General features: G+C 38.9%; 1 protein-coding gene across 1 annotated transcript; it reads left to right on the forward strand.

Annotated features, from left to right (window-relative positions):
- The first annotated feature begins 17,035 nt into the window (after positions 1–17,035).
- LOC131639116 (B3 domain-containing transcription factor VRN1-like) lies at positions 17,036–19,195 on the forward strand. The gene is made up of 7 exons (XM_058909622.1): positions 17,036–17,131; positions 17,282–17,756; positions 17,862–18,049; positions 18,134–18,386; positions 18,475–18,531; positions 18,661–18,806; positions 18,953–19,195. Exons 1-7 carry the CDS (start codon positions 17,036–17,038, stop codon positions 19,193–19,195), a joined length of 1,458 nt encoding a protein of 485 aa, XP_058765605.1.
- Positions 19,196–19,537: the final 342 nt, after the last annotated feature.

A 19,537-nucleotide genomic window follows, 5' to 3' on the forward strand; every position in this document is an offset into this window, starting at 1 on the left:
GTATCCGATGAAGAACATATTGCTTTTCTAGCGCTATGGCTTTCACGATGTGCCTTCTGCTCAAGATCTATTCAAGTTGCAAAGAGATACCTTTGCATGGCTAATCAGTTGCATGCTGGAAAAAAGCTCAACCTCAACCAACTGCTTTTAGGGTCTCTTTATGAAAACCTCAGCGAAGCTGCAACCCTCACCAAGAATTTCAAATCCGGTAGTTTACTTTATGCTGGCCCTTTCTGGCTATTACAACTGTGGCTTAATGCTACGTTCGAAACTCATCTAACTCCAAAATAAGAAATTGGAAAGCTTCGTGAACACTTCTTGGCGTATTCAATGATGTTTGCCTGGCGTAACCAGTTCGATCCTTCTATGGCCCCCTTTGTACACAGAACAATAGGTCCTGAATGGTTTACTCGAAAATTTCCATCAACATCTCAGGATCAACAAACTGAGTCTATGGAGATTTGGGAAGCCTTTCTGACTCCAAGGTTATTTTCCCATCGCCTTCGACCATCAAAAGGTCAATGTATTCTCGTGTGCTACCAACCAAATTTGGTCTCGAGACAGTTTGGGTTGGTTCAAATAAAACCCAAGTGTTTATATGAGAAAAGAAACCATATGTGTTTCCATACCTTGTACTTGACTGAAGAAGAATGTAAAACAAAAATCAACAAATACGTTGGCACCACCAATCTTCCTCCTGTCTCTTTCGAACCTGCTTTTTATTCTACACCAGACTTTCATCAATGGTGGACGGATTATTATAGCTCCCAAATCTTTGATGCTGATAGCCTTGCTCAAGAACTAACTGCAGCTTTTACTGATGTGCAGGAGAATCTTCAAAAAGGTACTTCAACTCATATTAAAGAAATCCAAGCTTTTCAAAAATTCTTTGAAACTATCTACAGGCCTGATGATCTTAGTCGGACCGTTCGTGAGGCTGCAGTCATTTTGCGCGAAAAGTTTTCCGCCAAACTGGATAAGTTGAAGTTGCCCTCGTATGTTCGACCAGAACTACGTTATGAAGTGGCTTTCAAACTTAATCCTCCAAAATTCCCTCCACTACCAAGTGCTGATTTTGGTGTGGCTCTAAGTCCTCCTTTCCCAGACTGGTTCGTGTGTGGGAATGCTCTCAAAATTCTTCGAGAGAGTACCAAAAAACGCGCTGAACGAGTGGTTCCGACTAAGCATACCTTGGATACTTTCAAAGGACATCTTCATATAGATCTTAAACATGTTCGTGTCCTGACCCCAATACCTGAAGGTTTGGATTAAGACAATCTTTTCGACTGACTTTTCTTTTCTTTGCTGATATACTGATTTCAGTTTCAACTACAGCTGTTGCACGAAGGAGGAAGATCAAGGAAGCTTCTGCCCAAAAAGATTCTGGGACATCTAAGAGCAACAAACCAAGTGAAAGTGATTCCATCGTTACTGGCAAGAATCCCACGGTACATACTCATCTCATATTCTTGATTTTGTACAATCTGTGAGTAGTATCCATCTTACTTATCGTCTATTTGCCAGAGCTCGAAACCCCCAACAGGTTCGAAGCGGAAAGCTTCCTCGACAGCTGCCTCAGATGGCGAAGATAAATCCCCTCCCCAAACTAGACAAGGACACAAGAAGAGATAAAAAGCTGTTACCCTTTCAAGAAAAGGGAAAAGGATAAGCCCCTCTAAAACTGTTTCTCCTGGTGATAAGGCGTCCTCTGAAGAGTCTCCTTTGAAAACTGCTAGTAATGCTTTCGTTGTGGAAAGTCATAATTCAAGTCCAGACAATATCCCAACCAAGGTATTTGGGTTCTACCCCACATATTATCTTGTGATCTTAACCAAATAATTAAACTGACATTTACCTTGTTATTGCAGGAAGACGCTGGCACTGCCACTTCAGGTTTCAAGGACCATGGCTTTACCATTAATGTTGACAAACTTTACGGTAATTGTCAAACTTTAACTTTTGTCAACTAAACCTCTCAAAGGCTTATCTTTATGACTAACTTTGCTCTGTTTAACATAGGTACCTCTCAAAATCAAACTCATGTTCTCTCGCCAGTCTTTGAAGACGTTAGGCCAATTGCTACCATATTGCCTAATGAACCAGTCGAAGAAAGTCACTCCACTGACGAATCCCCACCTACTCATCAAGACAAAAATTTGGAAGAAGATCACCCATTCTCAGGCAGCGACAATGTGAACCCCCAAACACATGACAGTGAAGATACTGCGTCGGAGCAAGATGCTATAGAAGAAATTTCTCAACCAGAAAAACAAGATCCTCAAGGGACTTCGACTCTTGATACGAAAACCATTCCTGAGACAACTCCGACGCTTGCCCCCGTGAAGCCTACTCCTTTGGAGCTGGAACAACTTAAGCAAACTGATCCTCTTAGTTTCTTAAAGGCCATCATGGATGCGAATACTTCTTCGCCTTCGGAACTTAATGTCTCTCCAGCTGCAACTGTAGAATCTAGTGATAAAGAAGATATTCCTAGCCTCCTCCGACAAATAAAAGAGAGATTCTTTGGGGTCAATCTTGTAGACGTCCTCAACCGGGAACCTATTAAGAGTCACAACTTAAATCAACTTCTAAAGAAGGTAGATTTGCTTCAAGTTTCCACAGAAGTTTCAGAGGTAATTGTTCTGTTAGGCTCTCTACTCGAGCAACTCCAGGCCAACATTCTTCGAAAGCAAAATGTCGAAAAAGAGCTATCTGAGACAATGGCCTCTCATGACTTTTCATGGAACTCTGCTGTGGACGCAACGAAACAAGGTGAGGCCCTCAAGCTTAAACATTCAGAAAATCAGAAGGCTTTTGATGATTATGAGAAGAACATCAACTCCTGGAAACAAGAGATAAAGGCACTCGAGGACAAGATAAAAGAAGCTGAACGTTGTCAGGCAACCATACAAAAATCTAACCAACAAGATTTGCTCGAAGTGGTGCAGTCGGGAATTAGACATTTCGAGACTGCACAGAAATTAGTGCCAGAAATCGAAAGATTGAAGAAACAACGGGCACTAATTGAGCTTCGTATGTCTTCGTGGGAGACTCAATACTTGAAGATCAAAACGGATCTCCCTAAGGATTTTAACTAGATGTTTTCAGTCCTGTTACTTGTTGCACCTTTGTTTTGTAATCGAAACTACTGTAGACTCATAATATTTGTATGCTTGACTCCCATTTATATCTATAATGTTTGCCAGCATTACTTTTAGCGAATCTAAACATTTCTGCCAAAATATATCTTTAGATTCTCTACAGTGCTTTTTATTTAATGCAACGTGTAGAACCTGAACATCTTTCGCAGCATCCTTGCCTCTAGACTTGACGTTTCCCCTTCTCTAGCCATAATCATTATTAAACAGTGACGTCACTTTCTCCAAAACGTCGGTTTAAGACGTGCGTGCATCAGTTTCATGATTACTTCTCAACTTCCAAGGGCGGGAAACGGCGGAAGCCATAACTTCTTTCTTTGGAAAACCAACCGCAGTCCAATCACTCATTAACAATTAAAAACCACCCTTCAGTATTCCCAGTCTATATAAAGGGTCAAATATTGTCTTCATTTCTTCATTCATGCGCTTTCTCTCCAAACCAAACACAGAAAAAGAAAACACACAACTTCTCTCTCAGAACACCTTTCTTATCTTGCAATGGCTGAAACTCTCTTCTTTAACGACATCAAAGCCCTCATCAGAGGCGAGTTCAGACTCTCTGAGGATGAACTTGTTCGTCATTTTATCAACATCGAAAACCTCTTTGTCAACCAAGAACTGGACTTCTATTTTGAAGAAGTCTTGGAGGGTGCTATTTACCCCAACATGGTGGCAGAATTCTGGATGAATGCGTCTTTACGCATAGATCCTGAAGGTAGGACCACCATTGATTCTGAAATTCAACACGCTCGTCTCAGCATCACTCCCACCACTATTGCCAACCTAATAAGATGCAATAACTCTGGTGAAACTTTTGATGACAACAGTTTCAGCATGACTACTCATCTCATGTTGAGAACTCTTATGGACAATGATCGCTTCAGTGCCAAAGTCATCACGATCTGGCACCAGATGCTCGTGGGGAACTTCCAACCTCGGCGGATCGATGAAAACAACATCATGGTTGAAGACTTGGAGTTCATCCTCTGTGGTCTTCGAGGGAGGAAAATTAACATTCCTTTAATGATCTTTAAAGGACTTGTTAAAGCTGTCTCTATCGGTGTTGACCGTCGAGGGAGTGTGACTTGTCTTCCCTACGGGAGACTCCTCAGTTACATTTTCCTGAAGAAAGGTGTAGTGAGGCGGATGCGTGGCTCTGGAGCCAGGGATATGTTCGAAGCTGAACCTTCGCCTGTGCTGTCCTTGGAAGGCTTGGACCAAAGGATCAACTAGCTAGTTTTTTCCTTAGGGTTTTTTTTTCTTTATTTATATGCCCCTTTTTTTCTTTTTTTTCTTTTTTTTTTTGTAATCTTGGATCCTGTTCTTTGGATCCCTTGTAATGCATGTACTTCCATGCTTTTAAATGAAAAACACTTTTGGTGTCTCCTTAGACTCTTTTCCTTCCATTTAAAATTTATTCTGATCGCAAAGCCATTTTGATCAACGTAGCGTATATGTTTTGACACATGCCTGACCATTTTGGCTTTTCGTAGTACCCTGAGTATCTACGTTTTTGCAATCCTTACTTCGTACATACTTGGTTTATATCTCTTCAAATATTTCCCGTTTACTCTTAAGATCCTACGATCTTCTGCTAATTCTTCAATTTCGTAAGCATTGTTCGAGAATACTTTCAAGATTCGGAAGGGTCCTTCCCAATGTGGGGACCATTTACCAAGTGCCTGATTCTTTCGATCTATAGGTAAAATAACTTTCCAAACTAAGTCATTATTTACAAAAGTTTTACCTTTCACCTTTTTATTATATGCTCTGGACACTCTTTCCTTTTGCCTTTTTATCATTTCCAGTGCCCGAAGTCTGTCTTCGTCCAAATCTACTAACTCATTCATCATTAACTCCCAGTATACGTTGGGAGGAATGTCTGCTTGTCTTTGTATTCTTACCGATTGCAAACATATCTCAATTGGGAGTACTGCATCATGTCCAAACGTCAACTGGAAAGGAGTTGTATTTGTGGCTTCTTTTGGAGATGTCCGACAAGCCCAGAGCGCTTGATCTAAAGTCTTATGCCAATTCTTAGGTTTCTTTCCCACATGTTTCTTAATAAGGCCAATTATTATTTTGTTTGCTGCTTCAACCTGTCCATTTGCTTGGGCGTAATAAGGTGTAGAAGTAAATAACTTGAAACCTATTTCTCTGGCAAAGTCTTGCATTTTTCGTCCAGTAAAGACTGATCCCTGATCAGTTGTTATACTTTCTGGGATTCCAAACCTATATATAATGTGTTTCTGAATAAACTCAATCACAGCCTCTTGATCCACATTTGCCAGTGGTATTGCTTCGACCCATTTTGCGAAATAGTCTATTCCTACCAAAATGTACCTTTGACCTTTAGATGACTTGGGGTGAATTTCTCCAATCAAATCTAATGCCCATCCCCTGAAAGGCCATGGTTTTACTATCGTACTTAATTCGTTTGCTGGAGCGTGTTGGATACCTGCATGTTCTTGGCACTCTTGGCACCCTTTCGCAAACTCTATGCAATCCTTTAACATCGAAGGCCAATACATCCCATAACGAAACAAGAGCCATTTCATTTTGTGCCCTGCTTGATGTGCACCACATGCCCCACTATGTACGTTCGACAGAGCCAAATATGCTTCTACTTCAACCAAGCATTTCAACAATACCCCTTCAGGAGTTTTCTTGAATAATTCATTTCCCATCAAAAAATATGACAATGCTCTATACTTGATTCTCCTGTCTGTATCCTTCGAAGGGTTTTTTAGGTAGCTAATAATTGGACTCCTCCAATCTGTGTCTGCCAACGAGTCTATATTTAGTACTTCGAATTGTTCTTTGTTGGCATAACCCAATTGTGAGTTCTCTAGATCACTTGGCGAAAGTTTAGTAAACATTGCTCTTCCTCTTACTTCAATCAATTCCTCCAACTTTTCTTTTGATATTTTATATCCTGAAGCTAATTGTGCCAAGTCGTTTGCTTCCTGGTTATTCACCCTTGATACGTGTTTTAATTCCACATATTCGAATTTCTTGAGTAGCCTATTTGCGATGACAAAATACATGATCAAACTCTCTTTGATACACTTGTACTCCTTTGTCAATTGTTTGATGACCAATTCGGAGTCTCCTTTAATTTCGACTCTGGTTGCCCCCAATTCTAACAAAGCCTCAAGTCCAGCAATTAATGCTTCGTATTCAGCTTCATTGTTGGAGCATAATGGACCTTCGATTTTAAACTTGAGCTTTGTTGGAATTCCATCAGGAGAAATTATCAATATTCCAACCCCCGTACCCTCTCTATGCGTTGAACCATCGAAGTATAACTTCCAAGGTTTTAAGTCCACATAATGCTGATGATTCTCAACCACCGCATGGTCGACAATGAAGTCTGACACAATCTAACCTTTCATTGCCTTGAGAGGCTGAAATATTAATGAATATTCAGTAAGGGCCAAAGCCCATTTGCCAATTCGACTATGTAGTATTGGCTTAGATAGCATATGTTTAATAACATCACAATGAGATGAAACGTAAACATCAACTGGCTTTATATAATACTTAAGTTTGATACAGGAGAAATACAAACAAAGGCAGAGTTTTTCTATATCAGTATATCTAGTCTCTGCATTATTGAGTACTCTACTTAAGTAATAAATGGCTCTCTCGATGCCATTCTCATCCTCCTGGGCAAGCATGCTGCCTATTGTTTTATCTGATGCTGAAATGTATAGGCGCATGTGCTTCTTCCCATTTGGGGGAGACAGAATTGGTGGACAAGTCAAGTATTGCTTTATCTGATCGAAAGCTTCTTGATGTTCAGCACGCCATTTGAATTTTCCTTGCTTAAGCCGAAGTAGAGGTGAGAAAGCTTGCGTGCGTCCACTCAAGTTAGAGATAAATCTCCTTAAGAAATTTATCTTGCCCAATAATGATTGTAGTTCTTTCTTCGTGGATGGGGACTTGGTTTCCCTAATGTCTTTCGTCTTGTTCTGGTTAATTTCTATGCCTTTTTTGTGGACTACGAACCCCAAGAAATCACCTGCCTGTACAAAGAAAGCACATTTAAGGGGGTTCATCTTCAAGCCATATTTCCTCATTCTTTCGAATGATTGGCTCAGATGATCGAGATGACTCATACCCGAGGTAGATTTTACCACAATGTCATCTATATACACTTGCATGAATGTTTCTATAAAGTCATGAAATATAGAATTCACTGCTCTTTGATAAGTTGCCCCAGCGTTTTTCAAACCAAAAGGCATCACAACCCATTCGTAAGTGCCTATTGCCCCTGGGCAACGAAATGTTGTCTTGGATACATCATCTTCTGCTATAAAAATTTGATTGTATCCCGAATATCCATCCAACATGCTCAAATACTCAAAACCTGCGGCTGAGTCTACTAGCATTTCTGCTATAGGCATGGGATACTCGTCTTTAGGAGTAGCTGCATTAAGGTCACGAAAGTCTATGCATACTCTTAATGAGCCATTCTTTTTAATTAAAGGTACTATATTAGCAATCCACTCAACATACCTTGTAGTTTGGATAAATTTGCACCGTAAGAGTCTTCCGACCTCTGCTTTAATCTTCGAGTGAATCTCTGGCGCGAATCTTCTGGGAGTTTGCTTTATAGGCTTCTTCCCTTCTTTTATTGGTAATTTTAGTTCAACTAAATCCCTTCCTAGACCAGGCATCTCATCATAGTCCCAAGCAAAACAATCTCTGTTTTCTTTCAGCATTTTGATGACCGTTGCTTTCAATTCTGGTTCTAGTTTCGCGCTGATATATGTTATCCTTTTTTGATCATTGTCTCCAAGATTTACTTCTTCAAGTGGATCTTGGGCCAACATCTTTATATTCGGCGCCATTGGGTCTTTTTCGAACCCCAAAGGTTCCTCGTCGTATATTGCATCCAACCTTTGGTTTGGTTCTTCTCTTATGATCTCTTCGTCTGGAGCCGTGTGTTCAGGGAGTTCGAAACTCGCACGTATCTCCAATTCTGTTATTCCTTCTTTGGTTAAAACTGCATCTATCTTTGTATCTGATAGTTCGGCTTCGAGAGCCGCCTTCCTTTTGTTCTCGGCCACATAGGCCGAAATCTTTTCGAAGAACGAAGACTCAGACATGATTAATGTCATCGTCCCAGCCTGTTGGCCGTACTGTCGGATAATTCTCCAATGGTGCTGTATCTGGTGGACCATCCATGATCTCCCTATCCCATTGGAATCCATTTGGGTGTAAAGTTAAATAGTACAATGAATTTTTATTTGGGGTATACATTTCTTCTGCAGCATGACAAGGGCCTATGTTTGCCAGGTTCCTGTCGAAGTTGGTCTTGTTCACCTGGTTGACCTCAGCCATGTAGTAACTCTGATCACCTTCGATATTCTCCACTATACCATCTTCTCTCCAAATTGTCACCCTCTGATGCATTGTTGAGGGCACAGCTGCTACCCCATGAATCCATTCCCTACCAAGCAAAAGATTGTAGTTTGCCTTTGCTGGTATAACCATGAACATGGTTGGCCTGGTAACTGAGCCTACTGTCAAATTGACTTGAACAACTCCCAGTGTTTGTCCTATTTTGCCTTCGTAGTTAGATAAAACCATGTTATGTGGCCTTATATCCGTATCGAACATACCAATTCTTTTTAGCATGTATTGAGGCATTAGGTTCACTGCTGCTCCCCCATCAACTAGGACTTTATTAATGCCAACGTTCTCAATCTTAGCCCTGATATAGAGTGGCTTCAAATGATTTCGCATACCCTCATCAGGCCTTTCGAAGAAAGCATTCTGTTCTTCTACTGCACCATTATTCAGCACATAGTAACACACAGGTTTGTGTTTTGTCATTTCTTCGATATCAGCCTCTTCACAGTCTTCTACTTCAGTTTCCTGATTAAACTCGTGAGGGAGTACGGAAACAACATTGCAATTCAAGTTTATAGATGACACTCCATCAGAATCAAAATCATTTGTCATTCTATCCTCTTCTTTCCAAGAATTTGAATGCATCTTTTCTTCTTCATCCAAGAGTTTTTCAGCTTCGAATAATCTGCGTTCCACCGGAGGTTTGTTTGACTTTGCCCCCTGGTATGGGACTTGGTTGCTACTAGATTCTCCAGCTTCTCTTGGCTTATATTCCTTCTGAGCCTTTTTTATTCTCTGATGCCTTCTCCACTGGGACCGAGACATAGGATTTTTTCTTTTATAATTCTCTAATCGATACGCCTCTCGATTTGGTCTTTGAAATTGTTTCCTATATGCCATTGCAGTTCTACCACCTTGGTCCCAACTTCGCCATTTGTTGGTTCTTGCATCAGCTTGCACCCACCTATCCCTTGGCGCATCTGCAGGGATTCTGAAAGTTACCCTTCGAGTTCTGGGGTGTGGGCTATCAGGCCTCTTTGTTGGAGTCCATATGTCGAAACCGTACAGGTTAGGACGCAACCCCTGAGTTTCTTAACTCATGTAGCAATACACACGTTCGAATGATCGTGCTAGCATTTCGTCATAGACTGCCCCACATCTTGGGCAGAGAGCAACTTCAGTGTTTTCTTTGTGGCATCTGACCAAAAATCCTACCAAGCTTTCCTCCATCTTTGGGTACAGTTGTAGTAGGGGATTTGGCTCTCTTCCTGGGTGTTCCCACCTTTCGCGTCGAACCCTTTCGAAGTTGGCTTCGACCCTTCGATTCAGCATGATCGAACACCTTGGACACATCCATTGCTTACCACCATTTCTCTCGTGGCAATTCCAGAGATATTCTTTGAGGCTTTCGGTTCTTGGAGGAACTTCGATGCCCCCATTTTGCTTCGTCAGCCATGTCTCTAGTTCGCCAAATTCAGACACTGGTCGTCTGGCGCTGACCATGTTAACCGCTGCTGGAGGAACTTCAGAGATCTGGATTTTCTGGAGTTTCATCCTGAGGTCTTCAGTGGCCTCACTGTTTTCTTCCTTCGATGCTTCAGTTATTTCTGTCTTGGAAGATTCTTCAACAACAGTGTTGAAGACTATTTCACCTTTTAGGCTTTCAGTAGCCTGCTTTCCATTGAACATTGCTTTAGTCTCCACAACTTCAACTTCAGAGGCCTCCACCATGTTGATATTTTCTACCTCGCAGAGGCTAGCGTCAGCAATGTTTAGGGGATTGGTATCGACCCTCATATGACTCTTGGTCTTGTCAGCAAACTTCAACCTTCCATCATTGAGAGCATTTTGAATTAGATCCCTGAAAAGAAAACATTGAGAAGTTTTATGGCCTAAAAACCCATGATATTTACAAAAACCTCTTTTCTTCCGTTGTTCCAACGGAGGAATTTTTGAATTTGGAGGTAGTATCATTTGGCCATCTTTTACCAATAAATCAAATATTTCATCACACTTGGTAATGTCGAATGTATAAGTTTTCTTAGGGAACCTATCATTCTTATCGTTTTCTACTGGGTTTTTTCCATTGGCAGGATTTAGCAATTTGCAGGCGTAAGGTGGCGCTTCTTTCAATTCAGCTAAGTCTATTTCGACTTCTTCAGGGATATACGAGTCATTGAAAGACTCATCATCAGCGTCCTCGGCTTCGACGTACGCTACTCTCTCTTTCTTATAACTTTTATTCGCCCTAACTTTTTCTGCCTTCAGTCGTTCGACTTGTCGAACCCTGTCTGCTAATTGGGCCATGTCCCTAAGGTATTGGGTATCTAGTTTCTTTCTTATTGAATAATCTAGACCACCTGCAGCCATTTCAACAAGTTCATGCTCTGGGACTGTTGTAAAACACCTTGATTTCAACAAACGGAACCTATTTAAATAATCATCAATTGTTTCTGTGAATTTTCTTTTAACACTGGCCAATTCTTTCAAACTTATCTTAGTTTGACCCATGTAGAATTGCTCATGGAAAAGCCTTTCCAAGTATGACCATGCATCTATCGAATTTGGTGGCAAAGTAGTAAACCAAATGAAGGCATTTTTTGTCAGCGAACTAGGGAAATATTTGATCCTTAAATCCTCGTTTCCCGCTAAGTCTCCTGCTTCTGTCAAATATCTAGCAATATGTTCCACCGTTGACTCATTAGTTTCGCCTGAAAATTTTGTAAATTTGGGTACCTTAGTGCCCCTAGGCAATTCTGTCTGCATGATATAATCTGATATAGGGGATGTATAGTTTGGACGTCTAAGTCCAGTACTAAGGCCATTATTGGCCATAACCCTTTCTATCATGGCAGTTAAGTTATTTTCTGTAGCCAGATTTTCTCTTCTGACTCTTTGAACAACCTCATCTGGGTGTTCGTTCCTACCCACAATCCTTAATCTGGGTCGCTCCTCCTCCGTTTCTTGTCGAACGGGGACGGTTCTTTGATTTGACGCTTCTAAGTTAATTATTGGAGTTCCTTCGAACATCTCTGTTCTTCGTGAGGGGCCTACATCCCTAGTGGCTGTCCTAGATGACGGAACTATGTCTTGTACACGTTCTAAAATGGGCCTCTCTTCTTGATTCGAAGGCTGTTTGTCTTTCCTTTTAGGTGGTGTTATTCCCATGAATTCTGCCATTCGATTCATTTGAGATGATATCTTTTGGAAAGTCTCCATGTTTTCTCTATTTGTAGTAGTAACATTTGCCATTAGTGGGCTTAAAACTGAAGTCAATTCTCTGGTCAAAACCCCTACCATATCATGGTTGCTTGCATCCATTTCTTGTCGAAATGCTGCTTGGTTATTTGTGGTAAAGTGAGGCACCTGGGTAGAAAAACCAGTGTTATGTGCACTTTGACCCACTGAACTAACATTCGGTGAAAATGTCGCATTGTTAGTTGGGGCATATATAGATCCTGCCCCTCGTACGCCTGTTCCATATGGGTATGGCATTCCATATGAACTATTTGGTATCCATTCGAAAGCAGAATTCGTGCCTTGACCAGGCAAATTATTTGCAGCATTTGTCGAGGCAAACAATACGTCCTCTGCGCTTGTGGATGAGGGTGCGGTTGTCGACACTGAAACGGGAATAGTCCCTGAAAGCCCTGTATTATTTTCAGGCAAAGCCTGGGAATTATCTGCAGGTCTCGATCCATTTGGACCCGTTGCATCTCGTGTTCCTTGAGTAGAAGTCGAATATGCCGCTCCTGATCCTGAACCTTGTGGGGGATCTCGATCACCCCCTGCACTGGCCGTAACGACCATTTTCCTGTTGTACCTTCGTTTGGGAATCGGTTGTGCACTGTTCTTTAATTTACCGTTCCTAAGGTTCATACAAGATCTTGATATTGTCTAGACAAAAATAAAGCAATTGATTAAAACAATCTGCTTGACACTGTCCCACTGGGCGTGCCAATTTGTTTACGGTGATTTCTAGTAAACAACCGCTAGTCTTCCAAACTATAATAAATATGATTTGGTTACTCGCAGGATCGACTAGATTGATCCTAGGACACATAGTCAAGAAGATTGTCATCAATGTTCATTCGAACCATATTCATTATTTGTCTTCTTCAATAAGCGTTGTTCGATTAAAGAACAAATAGTCTTGACAATCACTTTGTTATATATAAATGTGACTTCAGCGAAAAGATAAGTAACATAACATAGAAAATTAAAAGGACTATTGAAACGTAAAGAATCTTAAACTGTAGAAATGTAAAAGACTTTGAAAGTAAATAACATGAAAGTAATTCGAAAGTAAATGACATTAAAGTAAAGATACAGAAATGTAAATGGCAAGAAGTAAATGAAATGCAGTAATTCTGGAAGATATTTAAAAACAAAAGATAATACACATGTATTAAAATGGTGGTGTCATACGTACATTTTCTCAGCGAACTCTTTCTCTTAACGCTTGATACTTGAGTAAATATGTGAGTGATTTGTACAAAATGAACACACAGAATCCTAACATTAAGACTCCTATTTATACTAGTTTCGACCTTAACGGTCCTATACTAATCTGCTGCCACGTTTCTCATAAGAACTTCTAGCGATGCCATCTGTTACTTGGACAGTTACGAAACCGTCTTCGAATTTCAAATCTTCCCGCCTGAGTCTGTCTTCGACGCGTGGCAGTGTATTAAACAAACACTACGAAAAAAAACACACGCTAAGTAGTAATACTTGAATATATTTATAAATTTGTCTAAGTCCCCGAAGACACATACTTTTCACTAGCTTTCAGTATTCATTATCTTCATAGCGAACTTAGAAATCTTTACTCTCGAAGCATGACCATCAGTAGTCATTCTTTTATTTTTAAGGGATGGCCATCAGTAACCATCTTTCCTTCGATTTTCTACTTCTTCGAAGGATAAATACTACAAAACGAAATCTTCAGCTAACAGCTGTGTAAACATGATTTTTATCTAATGAGTTATAATTCAGATGTTTCAGTGAATGCATGACATATGCCGAACGTATGTTTTCTTTTATATTTGAATTGTGACACCCTTTGCATGTTTTCTCTGATTTAATTTTGTTAATTACCGTGGGGTATTAGAGGGGTGTTACATAAATCACTCTAAGGGGGTGGACTGGAGTAGTTTCGTTAACAACAAACCAGGATAAAAATCATTGTGCAATTGTTTTTATCTTAAGAGTTTTTAAAGTACACTTATTCAAACCCCCCCTTTCTGTGTTTTTCTATCCTTCACGCTTCACACAAAAGATGAAAAAGAACAAAGAGATCGTCGCCGCTATTTTCAAGTGGGAACAGGTCAGCTCGAACTTCCGGATAAAAGCGATCGCATTGGGATGAAGCTGCCCGGGAGCCACCTCCAGGTGATTAAAAACAGCCATCTGAAACTCGGAAAAGGGGACGCGGAACCCCATCTCATGAAAAACTACGTCATACATCGGGATCAGGTCGGGGGCGTACACATCACAGATACGGTCCTCCTCAGCGGGGATAAGGACCGACCACCCGTTCCTAGAGGCGTCCCGGGCATGATCCACGTGACCCCCGATCTCCAAGAAGATGTCCGAGTCATCCTCCACGAAGTAACTTTCAATGTCGAGCGCCTCTTGGAGAACCCAAGCCGACAGAGGCACCTCCTGCTGAGCCGAGGGAGTTGAGGACGACGAGCCCGACGTTGACGAACGCCCTGCCTCGGCCATGTTCACGTGAAAAACAGGGGAGAATAGTGAATTCAATAGTTCAATCAAATCCACCCTTCCACCACCGTTCAGAGTGAAAGGGCGCACTAATAGTCCGGGGACTGAATGGCCCCCGACCTTGCCCTTCCCCAGGAAAACAGTTGTCGAGCAGAAGAAGACTCGCGCCAAAGGGAAGGGCTAAAACCCATGCTACGTCACGATGATCCATTTCTCTGGAAAAAACCTAAGAACACACTAACGCGTGATCAAAAACTCCAAACGACAATCAACAAACCAGAAGATGGCTCTAAACGAATGGTTCAATCGCATACAGCCGTCAACGACGGAGAAGTTAGCTACCTCCACCATTTACCACCAACAAGCTCATAAACCTTCCTCAAAATCATTCCTAAAAGTCTACCCTAACCACATGCAAACGATTTCTAAAAACAATCAAAGCATGAAAAGCTAAAAACAGAGGGAAAAACGAACTTACAAGTAGAATTCTGAAGGAAGAAATGAAGGTTGAAGAAGGAACGTTGTGGCGGAGCTCACGATCGGCGGCGGAGAGGAGAGAGCGTAGAAGACGAATTTGAAAAGTTAGGGGAAAATGACAACCCCTAATATTTATAAGCAATTGAGGACGTCACGTGCGCCGCACGCGAGCTCTGGAAAACAGTATGGCCATTATTAACCCTAGCAGCCTACGAGTAGGGTAGCCATCATTTCGCATTAAATGCGACACGTCCCCCAACTGATAAATCTGAAACGACACGCTTCCTAGCTCCCGGCCTGACCCTTCTTCTCCCCGGAAGCTCAGGACCGATCCCCCTCGGAAACACCAGGTCCGCTTCCCCGGAAGATCTCCTCCGACCAACGCCCTCTAAATCGTCACCCCCACGAGCAGAAGCAACAACTTGGGGGGCTCCTATTCTGGACCGGCCCAACCACTCCTATTGGGCCAATTCAGCCTTCGGCCCAAGGCATTCTGGACACGCGCAAGACAACCTCCCCCGATCCGCTCCGGGCAAACATCAGACATAACCGAGCACGAGAGAGCCTCGTGCCCGGTAGCAGCCAGCTCACGCGTCGTCTAGATTCACGCCTTGCAAAGCGGAGTTCATTTCGCTTGGGGCAACCCTATAAATATCCCTCTAACCTCAGAGGGCAAGGTAATCTTTTTCTTACCCCCAAAACCTCTCACTTTGTTGTACCTTGTTGAACACATACTTACTTTGGCATCGGAGTGCCTTGCAGGTACAACCATTTTTTTCTCTCTCAACCGCTCCGGATTTCAAGCCTTCCTTGTTGCTGGCCATCTGATCTGCTCGGTAAGATCAGATAGCTATAGTTTACCTATGACAAAACAAGTAGAGGTCCTATTTAATTAAGATTTAACATGACAAATAATTTATGAGACCTTGTGTACCTATAGTTTAACCCTAAAAGTGTACGACCCTATGCAGTAATCTGCTTTGCACCCCCTCAAAGACGACCATGTTGCCAAACAAAAAAAAACTATAATAACCCATAAGACAGGCTTAAGTCTTTTAAATTTTTTGTAGACCAGGCTCATGTCTGGTCTGGTCTGGGTTGCCCTATTTCCACTCGTACTTCCAACATTAGTACATAAATAAAAATAATTTAATAAACTCACTTATTTGACTAAAATAAAATTATAATAAAAAAATATGTTTTGAAATAAGCACATAAATAAAGTTTTTGAAATTAAAGAATAATTAACATTAAAAATATTATGTTAGCATTTTTTTATACAAAAAATTTACTAAAACAATATTTTATGTTGCCTTTATGATGTTTCTTGAATTTATGGACTGTCCTCTCTTAAATTACAATCAAAATTATCTCAATCTAATTATAAGCTTTATGATGTTTATAAGCTTTAAACTTTAATTAAATATCAACAAATGTTTTTTCAAAAAACATTGTTTTTTTAACTCCATATCTTATAATTATGTTTTCTCATAAATTGACTTAAAAACGAAATCTAAGTTTGATATAGTAAATATTTATCTACAAATTTTTATCCTTATAACTGTCGCATTAAGTGAGAAGTTTTACTCCTCCTTAAATTTTGTTACTAAATAACGTATTCTCAGTATTAATTCATTCATTTATTTTGAAATATTATGTTTGACATTAAAAAGAAACGATAAAAATATTATGTTTGACATTTTTTAAACCCCATAGTATTATTAAAAATATATTAAATAGATTTGTTTTATTAATAGACCGATTTAAATCTTTTTTTTTAACGGAAATTTGATTTGATTTGTTTTGTATAAAGTAAATTTTCATTGGAAAAGCAATTGAATTTATTATATTTTTTTGGGAATGAAAGCAATTGAATTTATTAACCCTAATAACGTGTTAACCTAAAACTTTTGCTATTAATAAGAAAACAGGAGAAATGAAGAATAGTTTGAGAAATAGACATAAGGAGAAAAACAGTAGTTGGTGTGATTCGGGGGCAAATAAGTACAGTTACGAATTTGTTTCAAGGTAAATATACTTTTCTCTTGTAGTGTAAATTGTGAGAATATTTTGAAACATTTATAGAAGAATCAAAGTTCATAGTTTCTGTAATGTAGAGTTTTGTTTTTGTGTTGTTATCTTAATGTAGAGTTTCTGTAATATTGTATTGACCAATATAATGCAACCATGAATTCATGATTTTTACATGAGATGGTTTTATTTATGTTTAAATTGTTATAGCAAATATAAAAATATTCACTTGCTTTTACAATTAGGGTTGTAGAGGGAAAAAAAGAGATCAATCAACAAAAATGACTAGCAACCAAGGAAATAAGCAAACTCTCCCACCTTCAGCTACTCGTTTCTTTAAAGTTATAACAACATCAATTTGTCAAAATGGAAAGCTTGTAAGTATAAGTTTTTTTTTTTTTTTTTAAGATTATAGTCGGGTGAACTAAGTCATTTAATCGTGCCTACAAAAACGACATTTTGATTTATGTTATAATGCTTATAAATTTCATTATATTTATGTTTACACAACATTTGATGCATTGCAGAGGATTCCAAGCGGTTTTATTATGAAACATAATAATGATATATCAAATCGAATGTTTCTCAAGACTCCGGATGAAAAAAAATGGGAAATGCATATAGCTAAAGTTGACAAGTGTTTTTGGTTTCAAAAGGGTTGGAAGGAGTTTGCTACATATTATTCACTAGATCACGGACACGTGATATTCTTTGAATACGAAGGAAACTCTCATTTTGTGGTACACATATTCGGCCCGAGTACACTTGAAATTGAATATCCTTTCAATGAAAATCATCATGAACAAGACAACCTTATTGAAATTAGTGATGACGACTCAGTTGAAATTTCGGATAAATCAACTTCATGCAAGAAGAAGTCTATACCTAAATCACCAATTTCATATCCTCGGTCACATAAGAAACTTAGAAGTGACACGAATGAAGATGTTGAAACAAACTCCAAATATCATAACTTTCCTGAGCATCATGTTCAAGCTAAAGGTAGTATAATTTATCATCAAAATTATTCTTTAATTATCTTTTCAATTATCCAATTAAATTTTGAAGTCTAATTTTCAATAACATTTATGTTGTTCATTTTCTTAGACGATACAAATGATAGCATTGAACACCAAAGAGCGGAGGATGATGAGCACGAGCACGAGCATGCGGAAGAACAAGAACAGATAACTTCTAAAATTAATGAAGCATTAAATAGAGCTAGAAGTTTCAAATCTAAAAATCCATCATTCAAGATTGTCATGAAATCTTCATATCTTCATAGCTATTTTTTGGTATGCTTTCAATAAAATTTAATCTTATCTATTAAATATTGATTGCTAGTTAGATTTTTTTAACTTGTAACAAAAAAATTGCAGTATGTCCCAACAAAATTTTCAATAGATCATATAGAGAAAGAGCAAAGTGATATTCTTCTTCAGCTCATGGATGGGAGAACTTGGGATGCCAAATATTCTTTTGGAAAAATTAAAGCTGGATGGAAGAAATTTGTTGGAGACAATAAGTTGAAAGTGGGTGATGTGTGTGTGTTTGAATTAACCAAAAGTAAAGTTCTTACTTTAAAAGTACTAATATTTAGAATTGAAGAGCCACATTTTCCTTCACCTCAAGGTATAATCCAACTAGATTTTTCTTTTAAGGTGTTTTCTTTTATTATCTTGCTTGAGTGTAAAATAATGGTTGTATATTTTTCTCTCAGATCAAAGAGACAAAGACATGTCCGATGTTGAGAATCAAACTATTATTCTCGATAAAGGTAAATTTTAATATCAATGTACTTCTGGTTATATGATCAATCGTTAATTATAGTTACTTGTTGTACAAGAAATTGGTGAACAATTGCATTCCTGATATTTTAGTGTATAATGATTAACTTACACGGTAGGTAAGAAGGTGGCACAAAGAACTTCATTGCGAATAAATACTCATGCATCTATGAATGAAGTTCAAGGCAAAGATGATGAGTTCAACTCTAAATATCCTTTTTTCAAAGTCAAAATTACGATGAATCCACGAAGACATTATAGATTGGTAAGTATTATTATATCTCAAAATTTATTTATAATTATTATATTGAATAAGAACAAAACTTTTAAAATGCTACATTTTAGTTTTCATTAAAAGTTAAAATGTTATTTTTCAATTTTTATTAATGGTTAAAATGTTGCTTGATGCAGATTGTACCAATATCCTTCATCAGAACATACTTGGATAATAAGAAGGAGCAGATTGTCGAGTTAAAATTCGGGAAGAAATCGTGGCCGGTAAAATTGCTTTATTACAAGAAATCAGGACAGTTTTCTATAGGTTGGAATCAATTCTGGGAAGAAAATAACTTGAAAGTTGGAGATGTATGTGTCTTTGAGCTCATCAAGAACAAAGATGCTATACTTCGAGTTCATATCTTTAGAGGCAATTGATTTGGAGTTGTGGTTACTGTAATAATTATGCTTATTAAAGTTAATGTGTAATCCAATGTGGATAATTTATATGAGAAATTCATTGGTCTTACATACTTCGAGTTCATATCTTTAGAGGCAATTGATTTGCAGTTGTGGTTACTGTAATAATTATGCTTATTAAAGTTAATGTGTAATCCAATGTGGATAATTTATATGAGAAATTCATTGGTCTTACATACTTCGAGTTCATATCTTTAGAGGCAATTGATTTGCAGTTGTGGTTACTGTAATAATTATGCTTATTAAAGTTAATGTGTAATCCAATGTGGATAATTTATATGAGAAATTCATTGGTCTTAC

The sequence above is a fragment of the Vicia villosa genome, unplaced genomic scaffold (genome assembly GCF_029867415.1).
Source record: "Vicia villosa cultivar HV-30 ecotype Madison, WI unplaced genomic scaffold, Vvil1.0 ctg.002536F_1_1, whole genome shotgun sequence".
NCBI classification, from domain to species: domain Eukaryota; kingdom Viridiplantae; phylum Streptophyta; class Magnoliopsida; order Fabales; family Fabaceae; genus Vicia; species Vicia villosa.